Raw genomic sequence first — 27,772 nt, forward strand, 5'->3', positions numbered from 1 at the left:
TCAAATTTATTAATTTATATAGCATCAATTCACAATGAGATCATCTCAAGGCACTTCACACAACAATAAAAACAGAAAAAACTGAATTAAAAATTTTAAAACACGATAAAAAGACAAAACCATAAAAGAATACAAGAATAAAAACACATAACACTAATGATAAACCAAGGAAAACAAATGAGTCTTGAAACGTGATTTAAGTCTCCACAGTATCCGACTGCTGTATGTGTGCCGGGAGATCGTTCCACAGAGCTGGGGCACGGTAGGAGAAAGCTCTGTGAATGCAGAGTAAGACATTTTTCGGAAATGCACCTCGCTGAGCGAGAGGGATAATTAACAGTAAAATACATCAGCGACCACTAATTGTTACCACATGTGCATAGATAGATTTACAATCATGTATACTTTGATATTGTGTTGCTAACTGGGACATTAAATAACATGTGACATGTCCTTTAAATGGCTTTGACAGAGCTTTTGATTCAGAAGCAGCAAGTCCACAATCGACATAGAGAAATGATAGTTTTCCCTTTTATACACACTCGAAAACAACTTAACGGCCCAATTGCAGTGTAATTTTTTACTCTGTTATAAGACTAGCACTGACTACTGCTTAATTTTATTTTTCTGGATATGATATGTAATGTAAATGGACTGCATTTATATAGCGCTTTTCCATCTGCATCAGACGCTCAAAGCGCTTTACAAATAATGCCTCACATTCACCCTGATGTAATGTCCTTCTTATGTTGTCTTGTGTTTGGTGTTGCCGAATAAAACCTGTCTGGTCATTGCGTATCAGTTTGGGTGCGAACTCTTCAATTCGTTTGGCTATGATATAAGTAAATAAGTTATAGTCTGCTTTAAGGACTGATATACGAGGTCTGTTAGAAAACTATCTGACCTTTTTATTTTTTTAAAAAACTATATGGATTTGAATCATGTGCGCTTGCATCAGCCAAGCTTGAACCTTCGTGTGCATGCATGAGTTTTTTCACGCCTGTCGGTTGCATCATTCGCCTGTGGGCAGGCTTTGAGTGAGCACTGGTCCACCCCCCGCATCGGATTTTCATTGTCAGGAAAATGGCTGAGTGATTGGAGCAGAGCTGAATCAAATTTTTCCAGAAACTGCAAGAGACAGCCAGGTGGAAACCATTCGGAAGATTCAGACGGCTTTCGGTGAAGATACTCTGGGCGTCACACAGATTAAGGATCATTACAACCGGATTAAAGATGGCTCACAGCGGCGCAGGGCGCGCCGCGCTCCGAGCGGCCATCGACAGGCTGAAACGACCAGAGCATTTCCAAAGTGAAGGCTGTGTTGATCCGGGACGTCGTCTGACTACCAGAGAAATTGTGGAAGAGGTGTACATCAGCACTTTTGTGGCACAGTCCACTGTTACAGGAGATTTTGTAATGAAAGACGTGCGGAGGAATTCGCACGTCGGGACGGAGCCGCTCATGGCGCACAACAAAAAGCACGTCCGTGTTGGAAACCATTCGGAAGATTCAGGCGGCTTTCGGTGGCTTTTCAGTCGAGTGAGTATCCTAGAAATTGTGTAACAGCTGGGCATGTCACAACTTGTCCTGTGAAACTTTCAACACGGACGTGCTTTTTGTTGTGCGCCGTCCCGACGCGTGAATTCCTCCGCATGTCTTTCATTACAAAATCTCCTGTAGAAGTGGAATGTGCCGCAAAAGTGCTGATGTACACCTCTTCCACAATTTCTCTGGTAGTCAGACGACATCCCGGATCAACACAGCCTTCACTTTGGAAATGATCTGGTTGTTTCAGCCTGTCGATGGCCGCTCGGAGCGCGGCGCTCCCTGCGCCACTGTGGGCTGTCTTTAATCCGGTTGTAATGATCCTTAATCTGTGTGACGCCCAGAGTATCTTCACTGAAAGCCGTCTGAATCTTCCGAATGGTTTCCACCTGGCTGTCTCTCACAGTTTCTGGAAAAATTTGATTCAGCGCTGCTCGAATCGCTCAGCTATTTTCCTGACAATGAAAATCCGACACGGGGGGTGGACCAGTGCTCACTCAAAGCCTGCCCACAGGCGAATGACGCAACCGACAGGTGTGAAAAAACTCATGCACGCGCACGAAGGTTCAAGCTTGGCTGATGCAAGTGCACATGATTCAAATCCATATAGTTTAAAAAAATAAAAAGGTCGGATAGTTTTCTAACAGACCCAGTATGCTTAACTCCTCTTTAAATTCCTTACACCATTCTGTAGTATAACCATCAGATCCAAGTGACTTAATTAACTTCAGCCTACTAATTGCAGTTTTTTATATTCACCCTCAGTTATGTCAGTGGACAACATTTTGTTTTGTTCATAATTTAGGGTAGGCAGATCAAGGAGATAAAAACAAAACAAAACATCTATTTGGGTTTGACTGCCACCTGGGACATTAGAATATAAAGTTCCATAAAAATCTTCAGATGCTTCCTGGGTCTCATTTAATTTACTTTTATTGCTTTTGTTCTTAGGCATATGACTTTGTAAATTGTGTTTTCAGCTTCCAAGATAGTATTTTTGTAGCTTTAGATCCACTTTCATAGTATCTTTGTTTAACAAACATTTGGTTTTTCTTGATTGCTTGTGTTGCTAGATTATTGATTATTCATTTTTAGTTTTTCTAATTTCTTCCAATGTATCCAGTGTCCGTGTCAATTTTTATTTCCCTTCTAAATCTCACAATTTATTTTGTGAATCCTCAGATGTTTATACCTTATTTTTTTCTTCTATGAGATATAGCTATAATTTTCTGCTTTCAGTGTATCCCAGAAAATAGGAGGAGATACTTCTCTATTATCATTTAACTCTAAGTAAAGACTTATCAATTTTTTTAATTTGTTAAAGTTGTTGAGCGGGCATGAATTAAGTTTCCATGAAGTGATCTTTGGTTGTAAGTTGAGGTCAACAGTGAGGTAAATAGGTACATGGTCACTGAGATCCATTATTCCAATCTACAGGTATGTATTTTTCTATTTTCAAATGTCATGAAATAGTCTATTCTTGTGTATGACTTTTGCGGAGTGGAGAAATGGGAGTAGTCCCTTTTACGAGGGGAAAAATGTCTTCATATGTCAATTAAACCAGCAAGTGTTTTTACTTTTTTGTGTTTAGGCTTTGAATCAAAGATTCTTCTACTGGACAAGTCTAACTCCAGGTGCCCTGACACTTGCACGACTTTGATCCGCGCACTTGCACGCACTTCGTCATGACAGTCCAACCTGCTGTGTTCCCAGCTTGGACGCCGCACTCTGTTCCACTGGATGCCACGTTTTGTAGTGGATTAATGATATTCTCTCTAAGGTGACTGTTGAAAATGCCTCTAAACACTTCTGGAATAACGGGGTTCTTCCAGCTGGTGCTTTTTCTCTCTCTCTCTCTCTCTCTCTCTCTCTCTCTCTCTCTCTCTCTCTCTCTCTCTCTCTCTCTCTCTCTCTCTCTCTCTCTCTCTCTCTCTGCGCTTAATGAGGTGGAGAACGCATTTGGAACCGTCTAACAAGATAATTATTTGTCGTGTTTATATTGTAATAGCTTGGAAAATAGTTGCATTTTCATTCCTTCTTATAAGTAGCTGTAAAAGTACATTTATGATAGATTTAATATCTAGTTATAATCGTTCAGACGAGCTGCGCTCTGATGCAGTGCGCTGACGCAATCACTCATACACGCAGTATTTTTAAATTGTTCGCAAAATGTTCACTTTAAGTTCACGTAATTAATGCGTGATAGAGATATTGAACATTTTGAAATTGTCTTTGCGCACTTGCACAAAGCTGCGCACAGTTTACAATGGTTTACAATGAGTTTGACACGAGCAAGTGCGTGAATCAAAGTCGTGCAAGTGTCAGGGCACCTTCAGGCTGTAGGTGTATGTTAAGGTGTCCCCCCCCCCCCCCCCCCCCCCCACACACACACACAAATTAAGAGTCCTTCTGTTTATGTTATCATGCTGTTGCTAATTTTCTGGAAGAAACCCAGATCACCTCCAGGGGGAGCATATACATTCAACAACGTTAACAGGTTTCTCCTGTATTCTGCCTCACTAAATTAAATCTGCCATTCTTATCACTTATTTCAAACATTTTGTCAAAGCTCAGTTTATTTGATGTTAGAGTAGCAATCTCTGTCCTATGTCCTGTTTGCTATGAATGAAAAGTAGCTTTGTGAAGCTGAATCTTTGACGTTTATTGTGCTCTGTCATTTAGATGGGTTTCTTGTAAGTATACTACACTCAACAAAAATATAAATGCAACACTTTTGGTTTTGCTCCCATTTTGTATGAGATGAACTCAAAGATCTAAAACGTTTTCCACATACACAATATCACCATTTCCCATAAATATTGTTCACAAACCAGTCTAAATCTGTGATAGTGAGCACTTCTCCTTTGCTGAGATAATCAATCAATCAATCAATCAATTTTTTTATATAGCGCCAAATCACAACAAACAGTTGCCCCAAGGCGCTTTATATTGTAAGGCAAGGCCATACAATAATTATGTAAAACCCCAACGGTCAAAACGACCCCCTGTGAGCAAGCACTTGGCTACAGTGGGAAGGAAAAACTCCCTTTTAACAGGAAGAAACCTCCAGCAGAACCAGGCTCAGGGAGGGGCAGTCTTCTGCTGGGACTGGTTGGGGCTGAGGGAGAGAACCAGGAAAAAGACATGCTGTGGAGGGGAGCAGAGATCGATCACTAATGATTAAATGCAGAGTGGTGCATACAGAGCAAAAAGAGAAAGAAACAGTGCATCATGGGAACCCCCCAGCAGTCTACGTCTATAGCAGCATAACTAAGGGATGGTTCAATCAATCAATCAACTTTTTTCTTATATAGCGCCAAATCACAACAAACAGTTGCCCCAAGGCACTCCATATTGTAAGGCAAGGCCATACAATAATTATGAAAAACCCCAACGGTCAAAACGACCCCCTATGAGCAAGCACTTGGCAACAGTGGGAAGGAAAAACTCCCTTTTAACAGGAAGAAACCTCCAGCAGAACCAGGCTCAGGGAGGGGCAGTCTTCTGCTGAGACTGGTTGGGGCTGAGGGAAAAAACCAGGAAAAAGACATGCCGTGAAGGGGGGCAGAGATCGATCACTAATGATTAAATACAGAGTGATGCATACGGAGCAAAAAGAGAAAGAAACAGTGCATCATGGGAACCCCCCCACAATCTACGTCTAAAGCAGCATAACCAAGGGATGGTCCAGGGTCACCCGATCCAGCCCTAACTATAAGCCTTAGCGAAAAGGAAAGTTTTAAGCCTAATCTTAAAAGTAGAGAGGGTATCTGTCTCCCTGATCTGAATTGGGAGCTGGTTCCACAGGAGAGGAGCCTGAAAGCTGAAGGCTCTGCCTCCCATTCTACTCTTACAAACCCTAGGAACTACAAGTAAGCCCGCAGTCTGAGAGCGAAGCGCTCTAATGGGGTAATATGGTACTACGAGGTCCCTAAGATAAGATGGGACCTGATTATTCAAAACCTTATAAGTAAGAAGAAGAATTTTAAATTCTATTCTAGAATTAACAGGAAGCCAATGAAGAGAGGCCAACACGGGTGAGATATGCTCTCTCCTGCTAGTCCCCGTCAGTACTCTAGCTGCAGCATTCTGAACCAACTGAAGGCTTTTTAGGGAACTTTTAGGACAACCTGATAATAATGAATTACAATAGTCCAGCCTAGAGGAAATAAATGCATGAATTAGTTTTTCAGCATCACTCTGAGACAAGACCTTTCTGATTTTAGAGATATTGCGTAAATGCAAAAAGGCAGTCCAACATATTTGTTTAATATGCGCGTTGAATGACATATCCTGATCAAAAATGACTCCAAGATTTCTCACAGTATTACTAGAGATCAGGGAAATGCCATCCAGAGTAACGATCTGGTTAGACACCATGCTTCTAAGATTTGTGGGGCCAAGTACAATAACTTCAGTTTTATCTGAGTTTAAAAGCAGGAAATTAGAGGTCATCCATGTCTTTATGTCTGTAAGACAATCCTGCAGTTTAGCTAATTGGTGTGTATCCTCTGGCTTCATGGATAGATAAAGCTGGGTATCATCTGCGTAACAATGAAAATTTAAGCAATACCGTCTAATAATACTGCCTAAGGGAAGCATGTATAAAGTGAATAAAATTGGTCCTAGCACAGAACCTTGTGGAACTCCATAATTAACTTTAGTCTGTGAAGAAGATTCCCCATTTACATGAACAAACTGTAATCTATTAGACAAATATGATTCAAACCACCGCAGCGCAGTGCCTTTAATACCTATGACATGCTCTAATCTCTGTAATAAAGTTTTATGGTCAACAGTATCAAAAGCAGCACTGAGGTCTAACAGAACAAGCACAGAGATGAGTCCACTGTCCGAGGCCATAAGAAGATCATTTGTAACCTTCACTAATGCTGTTTCTGTACTATGATGAATTCTAAAACCTGACTGAAACTCTTCAAATAGACCATTCCTCTGCAGATGATCAGTTAGCTGTTTTACAACTACCCTTTCAAGAATTTTTGAGAGAAAGGGAAGGTTGGAGATTGGCCTATAATTAGCTAAGATAGCTGGGTCAAGTGATGGCTTTTTAAGTAATGGTTTAATTACTGCCACCTTAAAAGCCTGTGGTACATAGCCAACTAACAAAGATAGATTGATCATATTTAAGATCGAAGCATTAAATAATGGTAGGGCTTCCTTGAGCAGCCTGGTAGGAATGGGGTCTAATAAACATGTTGATGGTTTGGATGAAGTAACTAATGAAAATAACTCAGACAGAACAATCGGAGAGAAAGAGTCTAACCAAATACCGGCATCACTTAAAGCAGCCAAAGATAACGATACGTCTTTGGGATGGTTATGAGTAATTTTTTCTCTAATAGTTAAAATTTTGTTAGCAAAGAAAGTCATGAAGTCATTACTAGTTAAAGTTAATGGAATACTCAGCTCAATAGAGCTCTGACTCTTTGTCAGCCTGGCTACAGTGCTGAAAAGAAACCTGGGGTTGTTCTTATTTTCTTCAATTATTGATGAGTAGAAAGATGTCCTAGCTTTACGGAGGGCTTTTTTATAGAGCAACAGACTCTTTTTCCAGGCTAAGTGAAGATCTTCTAAATTAGTGAGACGCCATTTCCTCTCCAACTTACGGGTTATCTGCTTTAAGCTACGAGTTTGTGAGTTATACCACGGAGTCAGACACTTCTGATTTAAAGCTCTCTTTTTCAGAGGAGCTACAGCATCCAAAGTTGTCTTCAATGAGGATGTAAAACTATTGACGAGATACTCTATCTCCCTTACAGAGTTTAGGTAGCTACTCTGCACTGTGTTGGTATATGGCATTAGAGAACATAAAGAAGGAATCATATCCTTAAACCTAGTTACAGTGCTTTCTGAAAGATTTCTAGTGTAATGAAACTTATTCCCCACTGCTGGGTAGTCCATCAGAGTAAATGTAAATGTTATTAAGAAATGATCAGACAGAAGGGAGTTTTCAGGGAATACTGTTAAGTCTTCTATTTCCATACCATAAGTCAGAACAAGATCTAAGATAGGATTAAAGTGGTGGGTGGACTCATTTACTTTTTGAGCAAAACCAATAGAGTCTAATAATAGATTAAATGCAGTGTTGAGGCTGTCATTCTCAGCATCTGTGTGGATGTTAAAATCGCCCACTATAATTATCTTATCTGAGCTAAGCACTAAGTCAGACAAAAGGTCTGAAAATTCACAGAGAAACTCACAGTAACGACCAGGTGGACGATAGATAATAACAAATAAAACTGGTTTTTGGGACTTCCAATTTGGATGGACAAGACTAAGAGACAAGCTTTCAAATGAATTAAAGCTCTGTCTGGGTTTTTGATTAATTAATAAGCTGGAATGGAAGATTGCTGCTAATCCTCCGCCCCGGCCCGTGCTACGAGCATTCTGACAGTTAGTGTGACTCGGGGGTGTTGACTCATTTAAACTAACATATTCATCCTGCTGTAACCAGGTTTCTGTTAGGCAGAATAAATCAATATGTTGATCAATTATTATATCATTTACCAACAGGGACTTAGAAGAGAGAGACCTAATGTTTAATAGACCACATTTAACTGTTTTAGTCTGTGGTGCAGTTGAAGGTGCTATATTATTTTTTCTTTTTGAATTTTTATGCTTAAATAGATTTTTGCTGGTTATTGGTAGTCTGGGAGCAGGCACCGTCTCTACGGGGATGGGGTAATGAGGGGATGGCAGGGGGAGAGAAGCTGCAGAGAGGTGTGTAAGACTACAACTCTACAACTCAATAATCCATCCCACCTCACAGGTGTGCCATATCAAGATGCTGATTAGACACCATGATTAGTGCACAGGTGTGCCTTAGACTGCTCACAATAAAAGGCCACTCTGAAAGGTGCAGTTTTATCACACAGCACAATGCCACAGATGTCACAAGATTTGAGGGAGCGTGCAATTGGCATGCTGACAGCAGGAATGTCAACCAGAGCTGTTGCTCGTGTATTGAATGTTCATTGCTCTACCACAAGCCGTCTCCAAAGGCGTTTCAGAGAATTTGGCAGTACATCCAACCAGCCTCACAACCGCAGACCACGTGTAACCACACCAGCCCAGGACCTCCACATCCAGCATGTTCACCTCCAAGATCGTCTGAGACCAGCCACTCGGACAGCTGCTGAAACAATCGGTTTGCATAACCAAAGAATTTATGCACAAACTGTCAGAAACCATCTCAGGGAAGCTCATCTGCATGCTCGTCGTCCTCATCGGGGTCTCGACCTGACTCCAGTTCGTCGTCGTAACCGACTTGAGTGGGCAAATGCTCACATTCGCTGGCGTTTGGCACGTTGGGGAGATGTTCTCTTCACGGATGAATCCCGGTTCACACTGTCCAGGGCAGATGGCAGACAGCGTGTGGCGTCGTGTGGGTGAGCAGTTTTCTGATGTCAATGTTGTGGATCGAGTGGCCCATGGTGGTGGTGGGGTTACGGTATGGGCAGGTGTCTGTTATGGACGAAGAACACAGGTGCATTTTATTGATGGCATTTTGAACACACAGAGATACCGTGACGAGATCCTGAGGCCCATTGTTGTGCCATACATCCAAGAACATCACCTCATGTTGCAGCAGGATAATGCATGGCCCCATGTTGCAAGGATCTGTACACAATTCTTGGAAGCTGAAAATGTCCCAGTTCTTGCATGGCCGGCATACTCACCGGACATGTCACCCATTGAGCATGTTTGGGATGCTCTGGACCGGTGTATATTACAGTGTGTACCAGTTCCTGCCAATATCCAGCAACTTCGCACAGCCATTGAAGAGGAGTGGACCAACATTCCACAGGCCACAATTGACAACCTGATTAACTCTATGCGAAGGAGATGTGTTGCACTGCATGAGGCAAATGGTGGTCACACCAGATACTGACTGGTATCCCCCCCCCCAATAAAACAAAACTGCACCTTTCAGAGTGGCCTTTTATTGTGGACAGTCTAAGGCACACCTGTGCACTAATCATGGTGTCTAATCAGCATCTTGATATGGCACACCTGTGAGGTGGGATGGATTATCTCAGCAAAGGAGAAGTGCTCACTATCACAGATTTAGACTGGTTTGTGAACAATATTTGAGGGAAATGGTGATATTGTGTATGTGGAAAAAGTTTTAGATCTTTGAGTTCATCTCATACAAAATGGGAGCAAAACCAAAAGTGTTGCGTTTATATTTTTGTTGAGTGTATATGGGTTTGTTGTTTTCTCATTTTATTTAGAATTTTACTACGTTTGATTGGACTTAATCCATTTACATTTAATGAAATGATTTTTACTTTACTATTAGCCATTTATATTTAACTGCAGGTGTGTCATTAAAGAAAATGAATTATAACACAAGAGGTCCACTTCTTGAACAAAACATGAACATCAAAACAAATAAAGAACAAAAGTTTGATTCCAAGCTAGGGGTTGGTCGTATACAACCCTTGACTAGGCTATAGGTGGGGGTATGTCTGTCTCAGCTGTGAGAAGAGAGCGCCCACTGCATCATTCAAAAGAAAAGAAAAACTTTGTCCATAACACAGAACATATTTATCCCTGCATCCTCCTCTTTTACATTTACATTTATACGTGTGACAGAAAACAGATGTAAATGCCAAACCGTCATGCACCATCATTTTTTGAGTTCTGTATGGCTCACCTTTATATACACACACACACACACACACACACACACACACACACCACTACCATTTAGGTCTCATCTTGAGTTGGGAACTGTCTTCTGAAATAGCATAGTTTCTCCCTAATATCGTGCTCCCGTTCCTCAGCCGCTCCTTGCAGTTTGGGTCTCCCCACCATCTCCTACACAGTACAGGTCAGTTGTTCAGCCAAGGCTCCCTTTTGTCTTGATCACTCTGATGGTGAATCCTCTCCTCCTCATGTCAGAAGTCTCCTCTTCCGCAGTCTGCTACATGCGTGTCTTGTCCTTATAAAACAAGGGGCTAAAAAATCACTGTTTGGAGGAGCTGATATCCTAAGCTGCAAATCAGGTTGGTGACATCACCGGAACCCCTGGTAGACATACTTTTGGTCTCAAAAGTACAATAAATCAAAACATGCATATTAGGGTCATTCATCTTTCTCTGCCCTTGACCAAGATGGCATACTTAAATCTGATGTTGGACTCCCGACGCTGGACTGTGGCTGCCATCTGCTGCTGGTGGTTAGATTACACTGGTCAACACTATTTTTCTTGCATGGAGTTTTTCCATTGGATTTTACGTTTAGGATTTGGGGGCATTGAATCTGAATCTGGTGTTTGTTTTTGCCAATCGTATCATGTTTTTGAGATATGAAAACATATTTCTTGTATCAAGCTTTGAAAGAATGCTGCAGTCTCGCACACCTCTTTGGCACCATAAACGATATTACAGCTCTTGTTCATATTTCGCATACCTGGTTTAAAAACTATGCTTTTGAAGCTGCTTTTGTCTATGATTAGTGCCATTAGACTCGTGAGTAAATGAACAACTTTTAATCCATCAATACGGAACATGCAGATTTTAAAAAAATGTGATGTGATAGAAGAAATCTGAGCACAGATTCATTTTCAACAGCCCAAAATTATCCTGCACCAGTTCTCAAAGTCCATGTAACAAATATTTATTTATTTATTTGTTGACCAGTGTTATGTCTAAACAGTTAGGATGTTAAATGCAGAGGATACATTTTGTTGTATGTATGTAGAACAGGGGTGCCCAAGTTCGGTCCTCGAGATCTACCTTCCTGACACTCTTAATTGTATCCCTGCTCCAACACACCTGAATCCAGTGAAAGGCTCATTAAAAGACTGCTAACAAGTCTTTCATTGTATTCAGGTGTGTTGGAACAGGGAGACAACTAAGAGTGTCAGGAACGTAGATCTCGAGGACCAAACTTGGGCAATCCTGATGTAGAATAACATTTAAAAAGATCCTTCAGTTGGTGTACTGAGGGAGTGGCAGTTTTTGTGACAGACTGGCTCTTTTTTGAATGGCATCAGAGATCACCCCTGGCAAGGGTTTTATGAGGCTCTGACTTAAGCATTCTCTGGTTGTAGGGCTCGGTTGTATGACTAAAAACTTATATCACAGTATTTTCTAAAATTATACCGGCACCCTTTTTTTTTTTTTCATCACATGTACTGATTTGCTTCTAGCTTGCCTCAGTGCTGCTGGTGCAGTCTGGGGATCACTGTTTAGCTAAAGTATTTTTGACCTGGTAACGCATATCTGGTCTGGGCAGTGTGGTGGCCAAGTAGTTATCAATCAATCAATTCAATCAATTTTTTTTATATAGCGCCAAATCACAACAAACAGTTGCCCCAAGGCGCTTTATATTGCAAGGCAAGGCCATACAATAATTATGTAAAACCCCAACGGTCAAAACGACCCCCTGTGAGCAAGCACTTGGCTACAGTGGGAAGGAAAAACTCCCTTTTAACAGGAAGAAACCTCCAGCAGAACCAGGCTCAGGGAGGGGCAGTCTTCTGCTGGGACTGGTTGGGGCTGAGGGAGAGAACCAGGAAAAAGACATGCTGTGGAGGGGAGCAGAGATCGATCACTAATGATTAAATGCAGAGTGGTGCATACAGAGCAAAAAGAGAAAGAAACAATGCATCATGGGAACCCCCCAGCAGTCTACGTCTATAGCAGCATAACTAAGGGATGGTTCAGGGTCACCTGATCCAGCCCTAACTATAAGCTTTAGCAAAAAGGAAAGTTTTAAGCCTAATCTTAAAAGTAGAGAGGGTGTCTGTCTCCCTGATCTGAATTGGGAGCTGGTTCCACAGGAGAGGAGCCTGAAAGCTGAAGGCTCTGCCTCCCATTCTACTCTTACAAACCCTAGGAACTACAAGTAAGCCTGCAGTCTGAGAGCGAAGCGCTCTATTGGGGTGATATGGTACTACGAGGTCCCTAAGATAAGATGGGACCTGATTATTCAAAACCTTATAAGTAAGAAGAATAATTTTAAATTCTATTCTAGAATTAACAGGAAGCCAATGAAGAGAGGCCAATATGGGTGAGATATGCTCTCTCCTTCTAGTCCCCGTCAGTACTCTAGCTGCAGCATTTTGAATTAACTGAAGGCTTTTTAGGGAACTTTTAGGACAACCTGATAATAATGAATTACAATAGTCCAGCCTAGAGGAAATAAATGCATGAATTAGTTTTTCAGCATCACTCTGAGACAAGACCTTTCTGATTTTAGAGATATTGCGTAAATGCAAAAAAGCAGTCCTACATATTTGTTTAATATGCGCTTTGAACGACATATCCTGATCAAAAATGACTCCAAGATTTCTCACAGTATTACTAGAGGTCAGGGTAATGCCATCCAGAGTAAGGATCTGGTTAGACACCATGTTTCTAAGATTTGTGGGGCCAAGTACAATAACTTCAGTTTTATCTGAGTTTAAAAGCAGGAAATTAGAGGTCATCCATGTTTTTATGTCTGTAAGACAATCCTGCAGTTTAGCTAATTGGTGTGTGTCCTCTGGCTTCATGGATAGATAAAGCTGGGTATCATCTGCGTAACAATGAAAATTTAAGCAATACCATCTAATAATACTGCCTAAGGGAAGCATGTATAAAGTGAATAAAATTGGTCCTAGCACAGAACCTTGTGGAACTCCATAATTAACTTTAGTCTGTGAAGAAGATTCCCCATTTACATGAACAAATTGTAATCTATTAGACAAATATGATTCAAACCACCGCAGCGCAGTGCCTTTAATACCTATGGCATTGCACTTGTTTCCAGAGCAGAAGGTTCCAGTTTCAGGACCACCCTTGCCTATTGTCCATGTAATGTGGAGTTGCATCAGGAAGGGCATCCAGCATAACACATGTGCTAAGTCAACATTCATATCAATATTGGCGACCCCCCCCAAGTGGAGAAGGGAGGAGCCAAAAGAACTTGCAGACACATACCTGAAAGCCACTGTTTTGATTAGCACCACTGAACCTGGTCTTTTATACCAGCAGTGTTGCTCAGGACATTGATCATGTTCTTGTGGGGAAAATACAAGAGACTTCTGCAGAACTGTATGGTCAATAAAAGTGTCCATTTTGGAAATTCTGACCATATATTTGTTGTGACTTTCTCGATTCAGTTGAAGTCTCGCACATTGTTGTCTATTCATTGTCTAAGACTAAGTCTGGCCAGTTTTAAAGTTCAGACAGTTTCATAGGAGTTTGCGCACAATCTGGATGGATGAGTTGCACGCATGGACACAGCTGGTGATCTGAATGAAATGTGGGAGTTCTTCAGTGACTAGACCCTGACAGTTGCTGGGGATTGTATTGGAGTTGCTAGAGTTCATAAGAGCAGGTGTTTCATATCTGAGGACATTTTGAATACCATCCAGAAGAATCATATTCCACAGTTTGCTGGAAATTCTAACCAGTATAAGGAATTGAGAATTCAGGCTGTGAAAGCCCGGTGTGATCCTGTGGCATACCATCTATGGTCTAGTGTCCCTCAGCTTGCTTGCAGAGGAATCAAAGCATGATGGTCACTACAAACCTATACCTTGTCCCACCATAGGCCTGGTGAGTGACAGACAGATGTATCTACTTTGTTATCGCATTGGGCCAGCTACTTTGAATAGTTTTATAGGGCTGATCCTCCTACAAGGATGTTAGGCACCTCCAGTATTAAAGTTATGGTGGCGGACCCTCCAGTCAACTGTGAACCACCAAATAGTGAGATCAGAAATGTAGCAAATCAGCTGAGAGCTGAGAAAGCTCCTGGGATCTGTGGTATTGGAGGTGGACTCCTCTAGGTGGGTGGAAGTGCTGTGCTACATTGCAAACAAATTTTGTTTCAATCTGGGAGAATGGGTATCATCCCAACAGACTAGAAGAAAGGACTTGTCATCCCATTGTGGAATAGAATGGGGCATCACCTGAATTGCAACAACTACAGGGTGCTTGCACGGATTATTCTTAACAGGATTCAGTTGCAGTTGCTGTTTAATCAATCAATCAATCAATTTTATTTATATAGTGCCAAATCACAACAAACAGTTGCCCCAAGGCGCTTTATATTGTAAGGCAAGACCATACAATAATTACGTAAAAACCCCAACGGTCAAAACGACCCCCTGTGAGCAAGTACTTGGCGACAGTGGGAAGGAAAAACTCCCTTTTAACAGGAAGAAACCTCCAGCAGAACCAGGCTCAGGGAGGGGCAGTCTTCTGCTGGGACTGATTGGGGCTGAGGGAGAGAACCAGGAAAAAGACATGCTGTGGAGGGGAGCAGAGATCAGTCACTAATGATTAAATGCAGAGTGGTGCATACAGAGCAAAAGGAGAAAGAAACACAAGGAACCCCCCAGCAGTCTACGTCTATAGCAGCATAACTAAGGGATGGTTAAGGGTCACCTGATCCAGCCCTAACTATAAGCTTTAGCAAAAAGGAAAGTTTTAAGCCTAATCTTAAAAGTAGAGAGGGTGTCTGTCTCCCTGATCTGAATTGGGAGCTGGTTCCACAGGAGAGGAGCCTGAAAGCTGAAGGCTCTGCCTCCCATTCTACTCTTACAAACCCTAGGAACTACAAGTAAGACTGCAGTCTGAGAGCGAAGCGCTCTATGGGGTGATATGGTACTATGAGGTCCCTAAGATAAGATGGGACCTGATTATTCAAAACCTTATAAGTAAGAAGAAGAATTTGAAATTCTATTCTAGAATTAACAGGAAGCCAATGAAGAGAGGTCAATATGGGTGAGATATGCTCTCTCCTTCTAGTCCCCGTTAGTACTCTAGCTGCAGCATTTTGAATTAACTGAAGGCTTTTCAGGGAACTTTTAGGACAACCTGATAATAATGAATTACAATAGTCCAGCCTAGAGGAAATAAATGCATGAATTAGTTTTTCAGCATCACTCTGAGACAAGACCTTTCTAATTTTAGAGATATTGCATAAATGCAAAAAAGCAGTCCTACATATTTGTTTAATATGCGCATTGAATGACATATCCTGATCAAAAATGACTCCATCCAGAGTAAGGATCTGGTTGGACACCATGTTTCTAAGATTTGTGGGGCCAAGTACAATAACTTCAGTTTTATCTGAGTTTAAAAGCAGGAAATTAGAGGTCATCCATGTCTTTATGTCTGTAAGACAATCCTGCAGTTTAGCTAATTGGTGTGTGTCCTCTGGCTTCATGGATAGATAAAGCTGGGTATCATCTGCGTAACAATGAAAATTTAAGCAATGCCGTCTAATAATACTGCCTAAGGGAAGCATGTATAAAGTGAATAAAATTGGTCCTAGCACAGAACCTTGTGGAACTCCATAATTAACCTTAGTCTGTGAAGAAGATTCCCCATTTACATGAACAAATTGTAATCTATTAGATAAATATGAATCAAACCACCGCAGCGCAGTGCCTTTAATACCTATGGCATGCTCTTATCTCTGTAATAAAATTTTATGGTCAACAGTATCAAAAGCAGCACTGAGGTCTAACAGAACAAGCACAGAGATGGGTCCACTGTCTGAGGCCATAAGAAGATCATTTTTAACCTTCACTAATGCTGTTTCTGTACTATGATGAATTCTAAAACCTGACTGAAACTCTTCAAATAGACCATTCCTCTGCAGATGATCAGTTAGCTGTTTTACAACTACCCTTTCAAGAATTTTTGAGAGAAAAGGAAGGTTGGAGATTGGCCTATAATTAGCTAAGATAGCTGGGTCAAGTGATGGCTTTTTAAGTAATGGTTTAATTACTGCCACCTTAAAAGCCTGTGGTACATAGCCAACTAATAAAGATAGATTGATCATATTTAAGATCGAAGCATTAAATAATGGTAGGGCTTCCTTGAGCAGCCTGGTAGGAATGGGGTCTGATAGACATGTTGATGGTTGGGATGAAGTAACTAATGAAAATAACTCAGACAGAACAATCGGAGAGAAAGAGTCTAACCAAATACCGGCATCACTGAAAGCAGCCAAAGATAACTATACGTCTTTGGGATGGTTATGAGTAATTTTTTCTCTAATAGTTAAAATTTTATTAGCAAAGAAAGTCATGAAGTCATTACTAGTTAAAGTTAAAGGAATACTCGGCTCAATAGAGCTCTGGCCCTTTGTCAGCCTGGCTACAGTGCTGAAAAGAAACCTGGGGTTGTTCTTATTTTCTTCAATTAGTGATGAGTAGTAAGATGTCCTAGCTTTACAGAGGGCTTTTTTATAGAGCAACAGACTCTTTTTCCAGGCTAAGTGAAGATCTTCTAAATTAGTGAGATGCCATTTCCTCTCCAACTTACGGGTTATCTGCTTTAAGCTGCGAGTTTGTGACTTATACCACAGAGTCAGGCACTTCTGATTTAAAGCTCTCTTTTTCAGAGGAGCTACAGCATCCAAAGTTGTCTTCAATGAGGATGTAAAACTATTGACGAGATACTGTATCTCACTTACAGAGTTTAGGTAGCTACTCTGCACTGTGTTGGTATATGGCATTAGAGAACATAAAGAAGGAATCATATCCTTAAACCTAGTTACAGTGCTTTCTGAAAGACTTCTTGTGCAATGAAACTTATTCCCCACTGCTGGGTAGTCCATCAGAGTAAATGTAAATGTTATTAAGAAATGATCAGACAGAAGGGAGTTTTCAGGGAATACTGTTAAGTCTTCAATTTCCATACCATAAGTCAGAACAAGGTCTAAGATATGATTAAAGTGTTGGGTGGACTCATTTACATTTTGAGCAAAGCCAATTGAGTCTAATAATAGATTAAATGCAGTGTTGAGGCTGTCATTCTCAGCATCTGTGTGGATGTTAAAATCGCCCACTATAATTATCTTATCTGAGCTAAGCACTAAGTCAGACAAAAGGTCTGAAAATTCACAGAGAAACTCACAGTAACAACCAGGTGGACGATAGATAATAACAAATAAAACTGGTTTTTGGGACTTCCAATTTGGATGGACAAGACTAAGAGTCAAGCTTTCAAATGAATTAAAGCTCTGTCTGGGTTTTTGATTAATTAATAAGCTGTAATGGAAGATTGCTGCTAATCCTCTGCCTCGGCCCGTGCTACGAGCATTCTGGCAGTTAGTGTGACTCGGGGGTGTTGACTCATTTAAACTAACATATACATCCTGCTGTAACCAGGTTTCTGTAAGGCAGAATAAATCAATATGTTGATCAATTATTATATCATTTACTAACAGGGACTTAGAAGAGAGAGACCTAATGTTTAATAGACCACATTTAACTGTTTTAGTCTGTGGTGCAGTTGAAGGTGCTATATTATTTTTTCTTTTTGAATTTTTATGCTTTAATGGATTTTTGCTGGTTATTGGTGGTCTGGGAGCAGACACCGTTCTCTACAGGGATGGGGTAATGAGGGGATGGCAGGGGGAGAGAAGCTGCAGAGAGGTGTGTAAGACTACAACTCTGCTTCCTGGTCCCAACCCTGGATAGTCACGGTTTGGAGGATTTAAGAAAATTGGCCAGATTTCTAGAAATGAGAGCTGCTCCATCCAAAGTGGGATGAATGCCGCCTCTCCTAACAAGACCAGGTTTTCCCCAGAAGCTTTGCCAATTATCTATGAAGCCCACCTCATTTTTTGGACACCACTCAGACAGCCAGCAATTCAAGGAGAACATGCGGCTAAACATGTCACTCCTGGTCCAATTGGGGAGGGGCCCAGAGAAAACTACAGAGTCCGACATTGTTTTTGCAAAGTTACACACCGATTCAATGTTAATTTTAGTGACCTCCGATTGGCGTAACCGGGTGTCATTACTGCCGACGTGAATTACAATCTTACCAAATTTACGCTTAGCCTTAGCCAGCAGTTTCAAATTTCCTTCAATGTCGCCTGTTCTGGCCCCCGGAAGACAATTGACTATGGTTGCTGGTGTCGCTAACTTCACATTTCTCAAAACAGAGTCGCCAATAACCAGAGTTTGATCCTCGGCGGGTGTGTCGTCGAGTGGGGAAAAACGGTTAGAAATGTGAACGGGTTGGCGGTGTACACGGGGCTTCTGTTTAGAACTACGCTTCCTCCTCACAGTCACCCAGTCGGCCTGCTTTCCCGGCTGCTCGGGATCTGCCAGAGGGAAACTAATGGCGGCTAAGCTACCTTGGTCCGCACCGACTACAGGGGCCTGGCTAGCTGTAGAATTTTCCACGGTGCGGAGCCGAGTCTCCAATTCGCCCAGCCTGGCCTCCAAAGCTACGAATAAGCTACACTTATTACAAGTACCATTACTGCTAAAGGAGGCCGAGGAATAACTAAACATTTCACACCCCGAGCAGAAAAGTGCGGGAGCGACAGGAGAAGCCGCCATGCTAAACCGGCTAAGAGCTAGTAGCTGCGCTAAGCTAGCGGATTCCTAAAAACACACAAAGTGAATAATGTGTAAATAATTTAGAGGTGATTCTGCAGAGGGAGTGCTTTAGTTAAGGTACGTGAAGATTACACAGTGAAACAAATTGTTATCTAGTTAACTAGATCAATCTAACTGCGCAGATTAAACAGCTAACAGATACAGCAAAACACCGCTGTGCTCCGGAACAGGAAGTGATACAATACCGCAGTGAGAGCCAACCACCAGTAGAGCCAACCACCAGTTTAATGACTGGAGCAGTCTGCCTGACTGTTATTATATCTCTATGGCCTGGAGCTATAAGCCAGTACATTAGGTGAAAAACATAGACCAAGCTGGTCATATTCCTTTAAATGTTTAGCGCCCCTAAAGTGTTGACTATTTATTTATGTTTTGTTTTGTTTTTTGTACTCGTCGGACTGCTGCCATGGATTAAATTCCTAAACTAATTTTTTCAACACAGGATTTCTCTCAAATGCAACATTTGTCAAAGGGGATTTTTGTATTTAGAGGCTTGATTGCTAACATGTTTTAATGTGATTAGGGTTGTATAAAAAAGGTGAACTTATAATTAAACCACTTCTTGAGACAAGCCACCTGTGAAGCTAGTATAGGAGGTTTAATTTTGTTGAGGCAACGACGAGGGTAAAACATGTTATCGTCACCTCTTTTATCATCGTCATAGGATGGTTTCTGTTTTATTAAACTTCAGTTTGTTTGTTTTTTATTTGCAGAGCCTGGCAAAGCTGACTGTCCACTTCCAAAGCAGCCTGTCTATTACCGATTCAACCAGCGAGGTGGTGAACAGCACTGCACCCACGCGTGACTCCTGCAGCCTGCAGCAGTACTGTGATGCTGGATGTCAGACTGACATCATGGCAGAGGTGGGACAAAACTTAAAATAAATCCAAAACAATATTTATGTGATTACAACAAACCTTTTTAGTTTCTCCCTCTTGAAAAAAACACCACTTTTAAACTTTTTATGTCTTATATTACTAAGTATGGGTCTCAAGATTCCACGCATTTGGTGGATAAAGTGAAGCTGAACTGGCAGTACGAGGAAGCCAAGAAACAGTAAGTATGCCTGGGTACTGGGTGTTTTCTTATCTATCAGTCATATGACACAGCAGCATGCAGCATTGACTCACAGGGCCCATCAGCCCCCTCTCGTTCCGGGACTCTGCGCCTCATCTAGTGGGAGGGTGTGTTATGAATAGTATTTTGCGCCTGTTGGCTGAGGCCACTGAGCGATGTCTGGCCAGCGGAATGAGCTGGGTGGTCACATTCTTCTCTGGCCATGCTGCTGACTGTGTGCTGCCTTTGTATGTGCAGAGAGGAGTGCACACCCTGCTTCTTCACAAAGTGGTTTAATATCCACACTGTGTGTAGTTTTGTTAAATATATCCCCGCTCACCCTTTAGTGCAGTCAAAATGATATGTTGTGTATAATCAGCACTGAATGATTTTTCAGATTTGCGTTTGAAAGAAAGGTGCTTGTGCAGGGCGTGCAGGTATATGATGAGGTTGTGTGTGTGTGTGTTTTATGTAATGGTTGATCTGTTCCAGCTGTGCTGTGATAGTATCTGCAACAGCAATTAAATGCTGTGTTATTACAATGGGTGCATGTAGTCTTTTTTACAAGGTTCATGTTGCTGTGGTGACCCGGCAACAGCAATGCCAACCATGACATCAGGGAGGGAAAGCAAAGAGACCTGTGGAAACTTGCATGCTCTGTCACTGAGTCACTCTGGCTGAAACGGTTATTGCGTCGGAGCTGAGGGCTTTGAGCTCACACTTAAGTTGGTCTGAACAGCAGTGTTTTGGGACGTATGTTTGGAAGACTGTCAGCTGATGCAGCATACAGCTCTGGTAGAAATGATGACTCTGCACGCTGTCATTAAATTTCTGCCTTGTGGATGTATCAGCATTTGTGCACTTAACCCTACAGGTGGTGTCATCTCAACAATCGCATACAAATAATATGTTTATATTGAGGGATTGACTTTGCGTGAAAAGTGCATAGTCAGATACCAGCTTAAATACCGGAAAAAGCCTTTGCCGGGTCCTGAATCACCCAAATTGTAATTCTGAAATGTTGTGGCTCAGCCTCTCTTTGCAGATATTGTACATTATTATATGGCTGCAACGCTACGCGCATTCTGAGTGGCTGATTATCGGTTGGATATTTTCCCATATCGGACCATTTTCCATGACAATCGGTCTGAAACACATATTTTCTTTACCAACCAGAAGCTAAAAACGCAATTACAAAAGCAAGTTGGACATGAACGTACTTCATAAATATCAAAACAGCATCTGAAAAAACAGAGATTGAAAGCTTACCAGCTAAGGATCGGACCATCTGTTAGCAAGTTCCTGCTCTGCTCTGGTGTTCTGTCGGGACACCGGCCGTCAGCTCGGAGGTGAGCTGAGATGAGCCGCTGCTCTGCTCGGCTCCAGAGCTCTGAAGTGAGCAGAGGAGGTGAAGTCATTCTTTTTTTTTTTTTTTTTTCTTTTTTTTTTGGAGGTGAACTTCACCTCTGCTGCTGAAGCAAATGACTATGAGCTCTGTCTACGAGCTGTCAGCAGCTTTCATATTCAGGCATTCGCATAATATATATATAATATAAACAAATTATTAACCTGACTTACTCGGTCTGTACAGGAATATCAGACCTTGCTGTCGCTTGGTCCATACCTACACCTTGGTCTGATATTTTCCCATACAGAACTCACAGTTAATAATCCTTTAATATTTAATGTTTTTTTTATCAGGTTTGTGAAACCACACACTGTATTTTTTAATTTCCTGGTTCCACCCCTTTATGTGGACTGATAATGCTAAAAGCCTCCGTCGCACATAGCAAGAATGTGCAGGAACCAGGCCAAAACGGCAAATATTGCCATAATCGGAAACAGTCGGGAGGGAAAGAGGCGTGGTCAACGTGTCAGAACGCATCCAGATTACCTTGTCCACACCTGCACGATGGCATCCAAAGCGTATTTAGACAACAGGTAGCTGACACAGACTGCTGTCAGACACCCATAAAAGGCGCTGAAGACTGCCCGATGTCCAAATGTCTGGATGGCAAACACTGAACCGCAGTGGGAGTGAATGCTGTGTTCCTCCCTTTGCACAGGCCCTGCCGGTACTGGACACAAGAGTACAACCAACGTATGGACCGGACTCACACCATATGTGTCAGAGCATGGTGTGACTGCTTGGCCCACTGCCAGCAAACTTTCAGCAAAGGTGTCCAGTGGCACACATGCATGTGCACCCCACACACATGCTTATTGGCTCATGCAGACATTATGAACACGCACACAGCTGAGTGATGATTCCAGCACCATGCGTGTGTGCGTGCCACTGGACACCTTTGCTGAAAGTTTGCTCACACCATGCATCAGATGCAGCCTTTCCAGTGAACTTTAATTTCTTTTTCCTTTTTTGCTTACTTCAGGAGCACAACGCAAGTCAGTACATCGTGATGTCTGTTGGATTATCACATGGGATTTCATTTTTTGAGTGGTTATTTGCAGCACACAGCCGCCTGGTGAGAGGCTTTTCACTACAGGCTGTGGTTTGGATCCTCTGCACTTTGCGCTGTCCTGGTTCCATGCTGAAGGTGAGTTTCATGTTTAATAATATTGTCATGGCGTAGCATTACAGTTCCATGTCACACCTTCTACAGTCTACAGAGATTAAATGGCGATCAGGTAATAATATGTATATTACAGCGGTGAGATCTGTTCAGCTTCGTGCCTGACATGCTCTATGAAGCATTACTGCGTATGAGACCACAGAGAGGCACAGCAGCACACAGTACTTTCGGTTTGATTGCACTCTGTTCACACCCACTGTATATGATGAGTGCGTGTCACATTCATGTTATTACATATCAACATTTGTCCTCCCTCGCCGGGGTCCAGTGGTGGTGGACATACGTGGCACAACATGCCCGCAGGCTTTGCTGTGACCAGTCGATCTTAGAGCTCAATCAACCGCAATCAGGTAATTTCAGATGCTGTTTTGATGCCGTCAGTATATGTAGACTGCGATCAGATGATGCAAAAACTGCATTTAGATTGCCGTCAGATGTGCGTCGCATCTCAATGGCACCAAGAGTGTTTAGAACATGTGCAACACACTCGGTACAGCTGAACGAATGGGACCAAATATGTAGATTCTCACAGACTGCAGTCCGTTGATCTTCAGACCGCACCTCAATATTTCCTGATTGTGGCTGGATGTGCCATTCTGACGCAATTCGGCCTCAGTCGGCGTATGTGTGATGGGGGTAAAAGATTTGCATACACTTTTCCATTCAAATGAATGGGACAGTGTGTTCACATTAGGGGGTGCTACATGCTGGTAAAGGTGCCTTGACCTTTGCACGAATTTGATCCCTGCACTGGCCTGCAGTCTGGCATGCCAGAGAGTAAACTCATTGTAAACTGTTGTAAACTGTGTGCAGCTGCGTGAAAGTGCACAAAGAAAATTTTGAAATGTTCAAAATCTCTGGCACGCTTTTAATTGTGTGAACTGGACCTGAAATAATGCACAACCTGTTCAAAAACACTGCAGGTCAATGCGTCAGACCAGTGCATCACAGCACAGCTCATCAGAACGATTATGGCGAGATGTTAAATCTATAATTAATATAGTTTTATAGCTACTCATAAGAAGGAATGAAAATGCAACTGTTTTACCAAGCCATTACAGTGTCAATATTCTAAATAATTACCTTTTAGACTATTTTACATGCTTTCTCCACGTCATGACATTGACATTGGGGCCAGAAATTGGGTATGGGAGACCTCCCTAACATCCGTAATTTCAATAATTTCCTGGATTCAGCCGTCAGAAGTATGTGTATCTTTAAGCTGTGAAAGTGTTGAAGCAGAAGTATTTACTTATTTCGGCAGTAATGTCTGCACTTATTCGGCCTTTGTGATCAACATATGCCTGGGAAGAGCATATGGAGTCATGAGGTCACTGGACAGAGGTGTTTGGTGACTCCAACACCTTTGCAGGACAACTAAGTTCCAATTCTTTGGGGTCCTGGTGCTACCTGTCAATCTTTGTGAAACACTTAGCTCAGCAGTGACCTAAAGCGAGTACTGTTTACCTTTGGTACTACTGGAATGATTTTGTGTCAAATGAACGGTTATTTTAGGAGACTGTGATGAGGAGTATTGCTTGCACTGTGCGGGAGTTTCAGCTATGACATCTTGGCCATGGCTGCATTTCTCTCTGCATAATCCAGCTCACTGGTGATGCAGTTTTGAGGACCCCAGTTCCTGGAGAAAGCCAAGGGGACATCCACGTTTTACCTGGCTGTAGAAAGTAGATTGTTAGTTTTGGAAGTTGGAATTCATCAGACAACCTGGATGGTTGTCATCCAAGCCTGGCTTTGTAGTGTGGTGGATGCAGCAACGTTGCACTAGCGTATATACGCAGACCTGACCTGTTTTTCTATTTGCACATCTCTGGCTCCTAATTCACAAGTCATATCCATGTTTGACCCAGATAAAAATGTCTGAATAAAAACCAGGACTGCCTCTGCAGCTCACTGCATTGTGTTCCTTCTCCTCTCAGGATGCAGAGTATACAGCACCAGCTAGCACAGCTGGACACAGAGAGCTGGTCGGGTCGAGCTGAGGCGGACCGAGACTGGGACTTCATGCAGCTTCTGCGTGAGAAGGAGGCTTTGTTACAGGAGATTATTCTGGTCAGCAAGCAGCAGCACCCTCCAGACACCCTGCTGCAGCTGGAGGAGGAGCGGAACCGGCTGGAGGAGGAGGTGCAGAGGGCCCAGACCTCGCAGAGCCAGGGAGCCAGTCAGAGGTGAGACTCCAAAACACCACTGTTCTGGAAGGACAGGAGATGAACTGAGACAGAAATTTCAAGACGCAGATATGCATGTCTGTGGATTAGTTTTTAAATGACTATATTAATACAGCTTTCAAATAGTGATGTATTTATGATTTATTATATTGTTTGTTACACTGCATCTTCACTTGATATGGATTTTGATCCAAAATGCATGGAACACTGTCACTTACTGGATGGGAGTGTAAATAGCATCCAACTGTCACACGATCTGCCATTCGGGGCGCTGAATCACACTTAACAAACAGAATTTTCAGTTTTGCAAATGGCTTGTTTTTACAAATGAAAAACAAGATACATTTACAAATACACATTTATTTGTAAAAACCAACACACACATTACAGTAACGTGTTTGTTTGTTTTTTTGTTTTTGTTTTTTTTTACAAATAAATAGCCAACCATTGATGAAGAGGCTCATTTTCCCATAATGTCTTTTGGCATCTTTGAGTTATAATGCTCAAACCTTCAGAATTAGCGCATTAATTTAAAAGTAAAAGATATTTGTGATATTTTCACTTTGTAAAAATGACAGTTAACATTAATATCAATAAACCATCCAGAATTACTTTGATTTTTAAATCAAACCATAAGTCAATCCTGCTTTACTTTTTATGCCTTTTGCCACATGTCTCAAAACTCAAAACTGGCTTGTCAGTAGCTGATAGTGTATCCATCCATCCATCCATCCATCCATCCATTTTCTTCCGCTTTATCCGGAGTCATGTCGCGGGGGCAGCAGCTCAAGCAAAGCCGCCCAGACCTCCCAATCCACACACACCTCCCCCAGCTCCTGCGGGGGAACCCCAAGACGTTCCCAAGCCAGCCAAGAGATGTAGTCCCTCCAGCGTGTCCTGGGTCTTCCCCGGGGCCTCCTCCCAATGGGACGTGCCCGGAACACCTCTCCAGCGAGGCGTCCAGGGGGCATCCGGAAAAGATGCCCGAGCCACCTCAACTGAATCTTTTCGACATGGAGGAGCAGCGGCTCGAGTGTACTGATGCTAAAAATTAGTGGTTAGCTGTAGCTTCTGCTATTTTTTTTTTTTTTTTTTTTTTTTCAGTTTATCGTTTTAAAAGCTAATTTTTTAGTTAGCAGATTAGCAGTTATGGAAGCTAACGTTTTGGTTAGCTGTTCCCACCACTGACCATACCACACCAACTTTATGTATAAAGCACTTTAAAACAGCCAGCACTGTGCTATACACTACAAACATAATACAAGTTAAAACACAATACAATAAAAATAAAAAGAACCACTAAAATGCAATTTAAAAAATTTAAAAAAATTTATTAAACTAAGCCTCATTGGTGAAATGATAGTTCTTGGTCCAGCCAGACATCTGCATCAATTTGACCTGATGGTACGTAATTTGGGTTCATGTGTTATACATCATACGGACAAAGTGAGAAATCTTGGGGTACTTTTTAATCCTACATTATCTTTACACTAGAGAGATTACATTAGAGAGATTATGAGGACTGTCTTCTTCCATCTGTGAAACATACCGAGGATTTGTCCCATCTTGTCTATGGCTGATGCTGAGATTTTGATGCATGCATTTATTTCTTCCAAATTGGATTATTGTAATGCTTTATTTTCTGGTCTCCCGCAGTCTAGCATTCGGGATCTTCAATTAGTGCAGAATGCTGCTGCCAGACTTTTGACACAAAGTAGAAAGTTTGGCCACATTGCACCCATTCTGGCATCCCTTCATTGGCTTCCAGTTTCTGCCAAATTGGATTTTAAAGTCCTGTTGCTGGTCTATAAAATTGTTCATGCACTGGCTCCTTCCAACCTGGCGGACTTGGTTAAGCCCTACGTACCTGCGCGGCCCTTGCGTTTGCAAGGCGCAGGGCTTTTGTGTGTTCCAAGGGTGAATAAAAAGTCTGTGTGGTATAGAGCCTTCTCCTACCGTGGCCCTACTCTTTGGAATGATCTACCTGCAGTTATTAGGCAGTCTGACACAGTGGAGACTTTTAAATCAAGACTGAAGACCCACTTTTTTTAGACTGTCTTATCATTAATCTATTCTGTTTTTATGTTTGCTTTGTAATTTCTTTTTATTCTGCTGTGTTTTACCTTTTTATTGTGCCCTTTAAATTTTAAATTTTGATTTTAAATTACTTTGTGTTGTCATAAATTGTGGGTTATGTGAAGCGCCTTGGGGCGACTATGTCGTGAGATGGCGCTATATAAATTAATAAATTAAAATTGTCAAAAGCCAAAGAAAAAAGGATGAGTTCTTAAAAGAACTTTAAAAATGACCAATGAGGGTGCCTCCCTAACACCCAGAGGCAAGCTGTTCCACAGTTTGGGAGCAACAACTGAAAAAGCCCTGTCAACCCCTGAGTTTTCTCTTCAACCTAGGCACTTGCAGGAGCAGCTGGTCAGCCGACCTGGGCTGAAGGAGCCCAGAGAGATACAATGGTGCTAGACCATGGAGGGACTTAAAAACAAACATAAGAATTTTAAAATGAACCATAAAATGAACTGGCAGCCAGTAAAGTGCAGCCAGGACAGGAGTCATACAGTTGTATGTAAAGGTTTGGGCACCTCTGATGATTTCCATGATTTTCCTTAATCATTTTCACACGTGCAGCAAAAAGCCAACGCAATGAAGTAGGATCAGGTGCAGGGTCATCACTTGGATTTAGGAATCATAATGATGACGAGTGCATGTACATATGTATGTACATATGTATGTACATATGTATGTAGTGATTTCTTCTTATAAGATTCACATTCTACAAGTTTTGGTAGAAATCCACTGAAAACATTTTGGCAAACATGATCCATAATGTTTTCTGCAGAAGTAAAATTGCAAATACCGTATGTTTCTTAGATTGTCTCAAGTTAATGATTTTGAATATCACAAATGCACTAGCACAATTTGTTCCAGAGCAGCTGTCAGTCACACTTGTCTCTGGCCTCACACTGTGTGGTAAATAAGGCTGGAAC

At 41.9% G+C, this 27,772-nt stretch overlaps 1 protein-coding gene across 4 annotated transcripts in view; it reads left to right on the forward strand.

Annotated features, from left to right (window-relative positions):
• wwc3 (WWC family member 3) overlaps positions 1–27,772 on the forward strand; it is a 181,101-nt gene that overhangs the window by 115,459 nt on the left and 37,870 nt on the right. For all 4 annotated transcript variants that reach the window (XM_034180588.1, XM_034180589.1, XM_034180590.1 and 1 more), the window contains 3 exons: positions 19,651–19,800; positions 19,920–19,993; positions 24,522–24,770. In XM_034180588.1, coding sequence (XP_034036479.1) covers positions 19,651–19,800; positions 19,920–19,993; positions 24,522–24,770 — 473 coding nt within the window. The remainder of the gene's footprint in view (positions 1–19,650; positions 19,801–19,919; positions 19,994–24,521; positions 24,771–27,772) is intronic.

This window comes from Thalassophryne amazonica, chromosome 10 (assembly GCF_902500255.1).
Source record: "Thalassophryne amazonica chromosome 10, fThaAma1.1, whole genome shotgun sequence".
NCBI classification, from domain to species: domain Eukaryota; kingdom Metazoa; phylum Chordata; class Actinopteri; order Batrachoidiformes; family Batrachoididae; genus Thalassophryne; species Thalassophryne amazonica.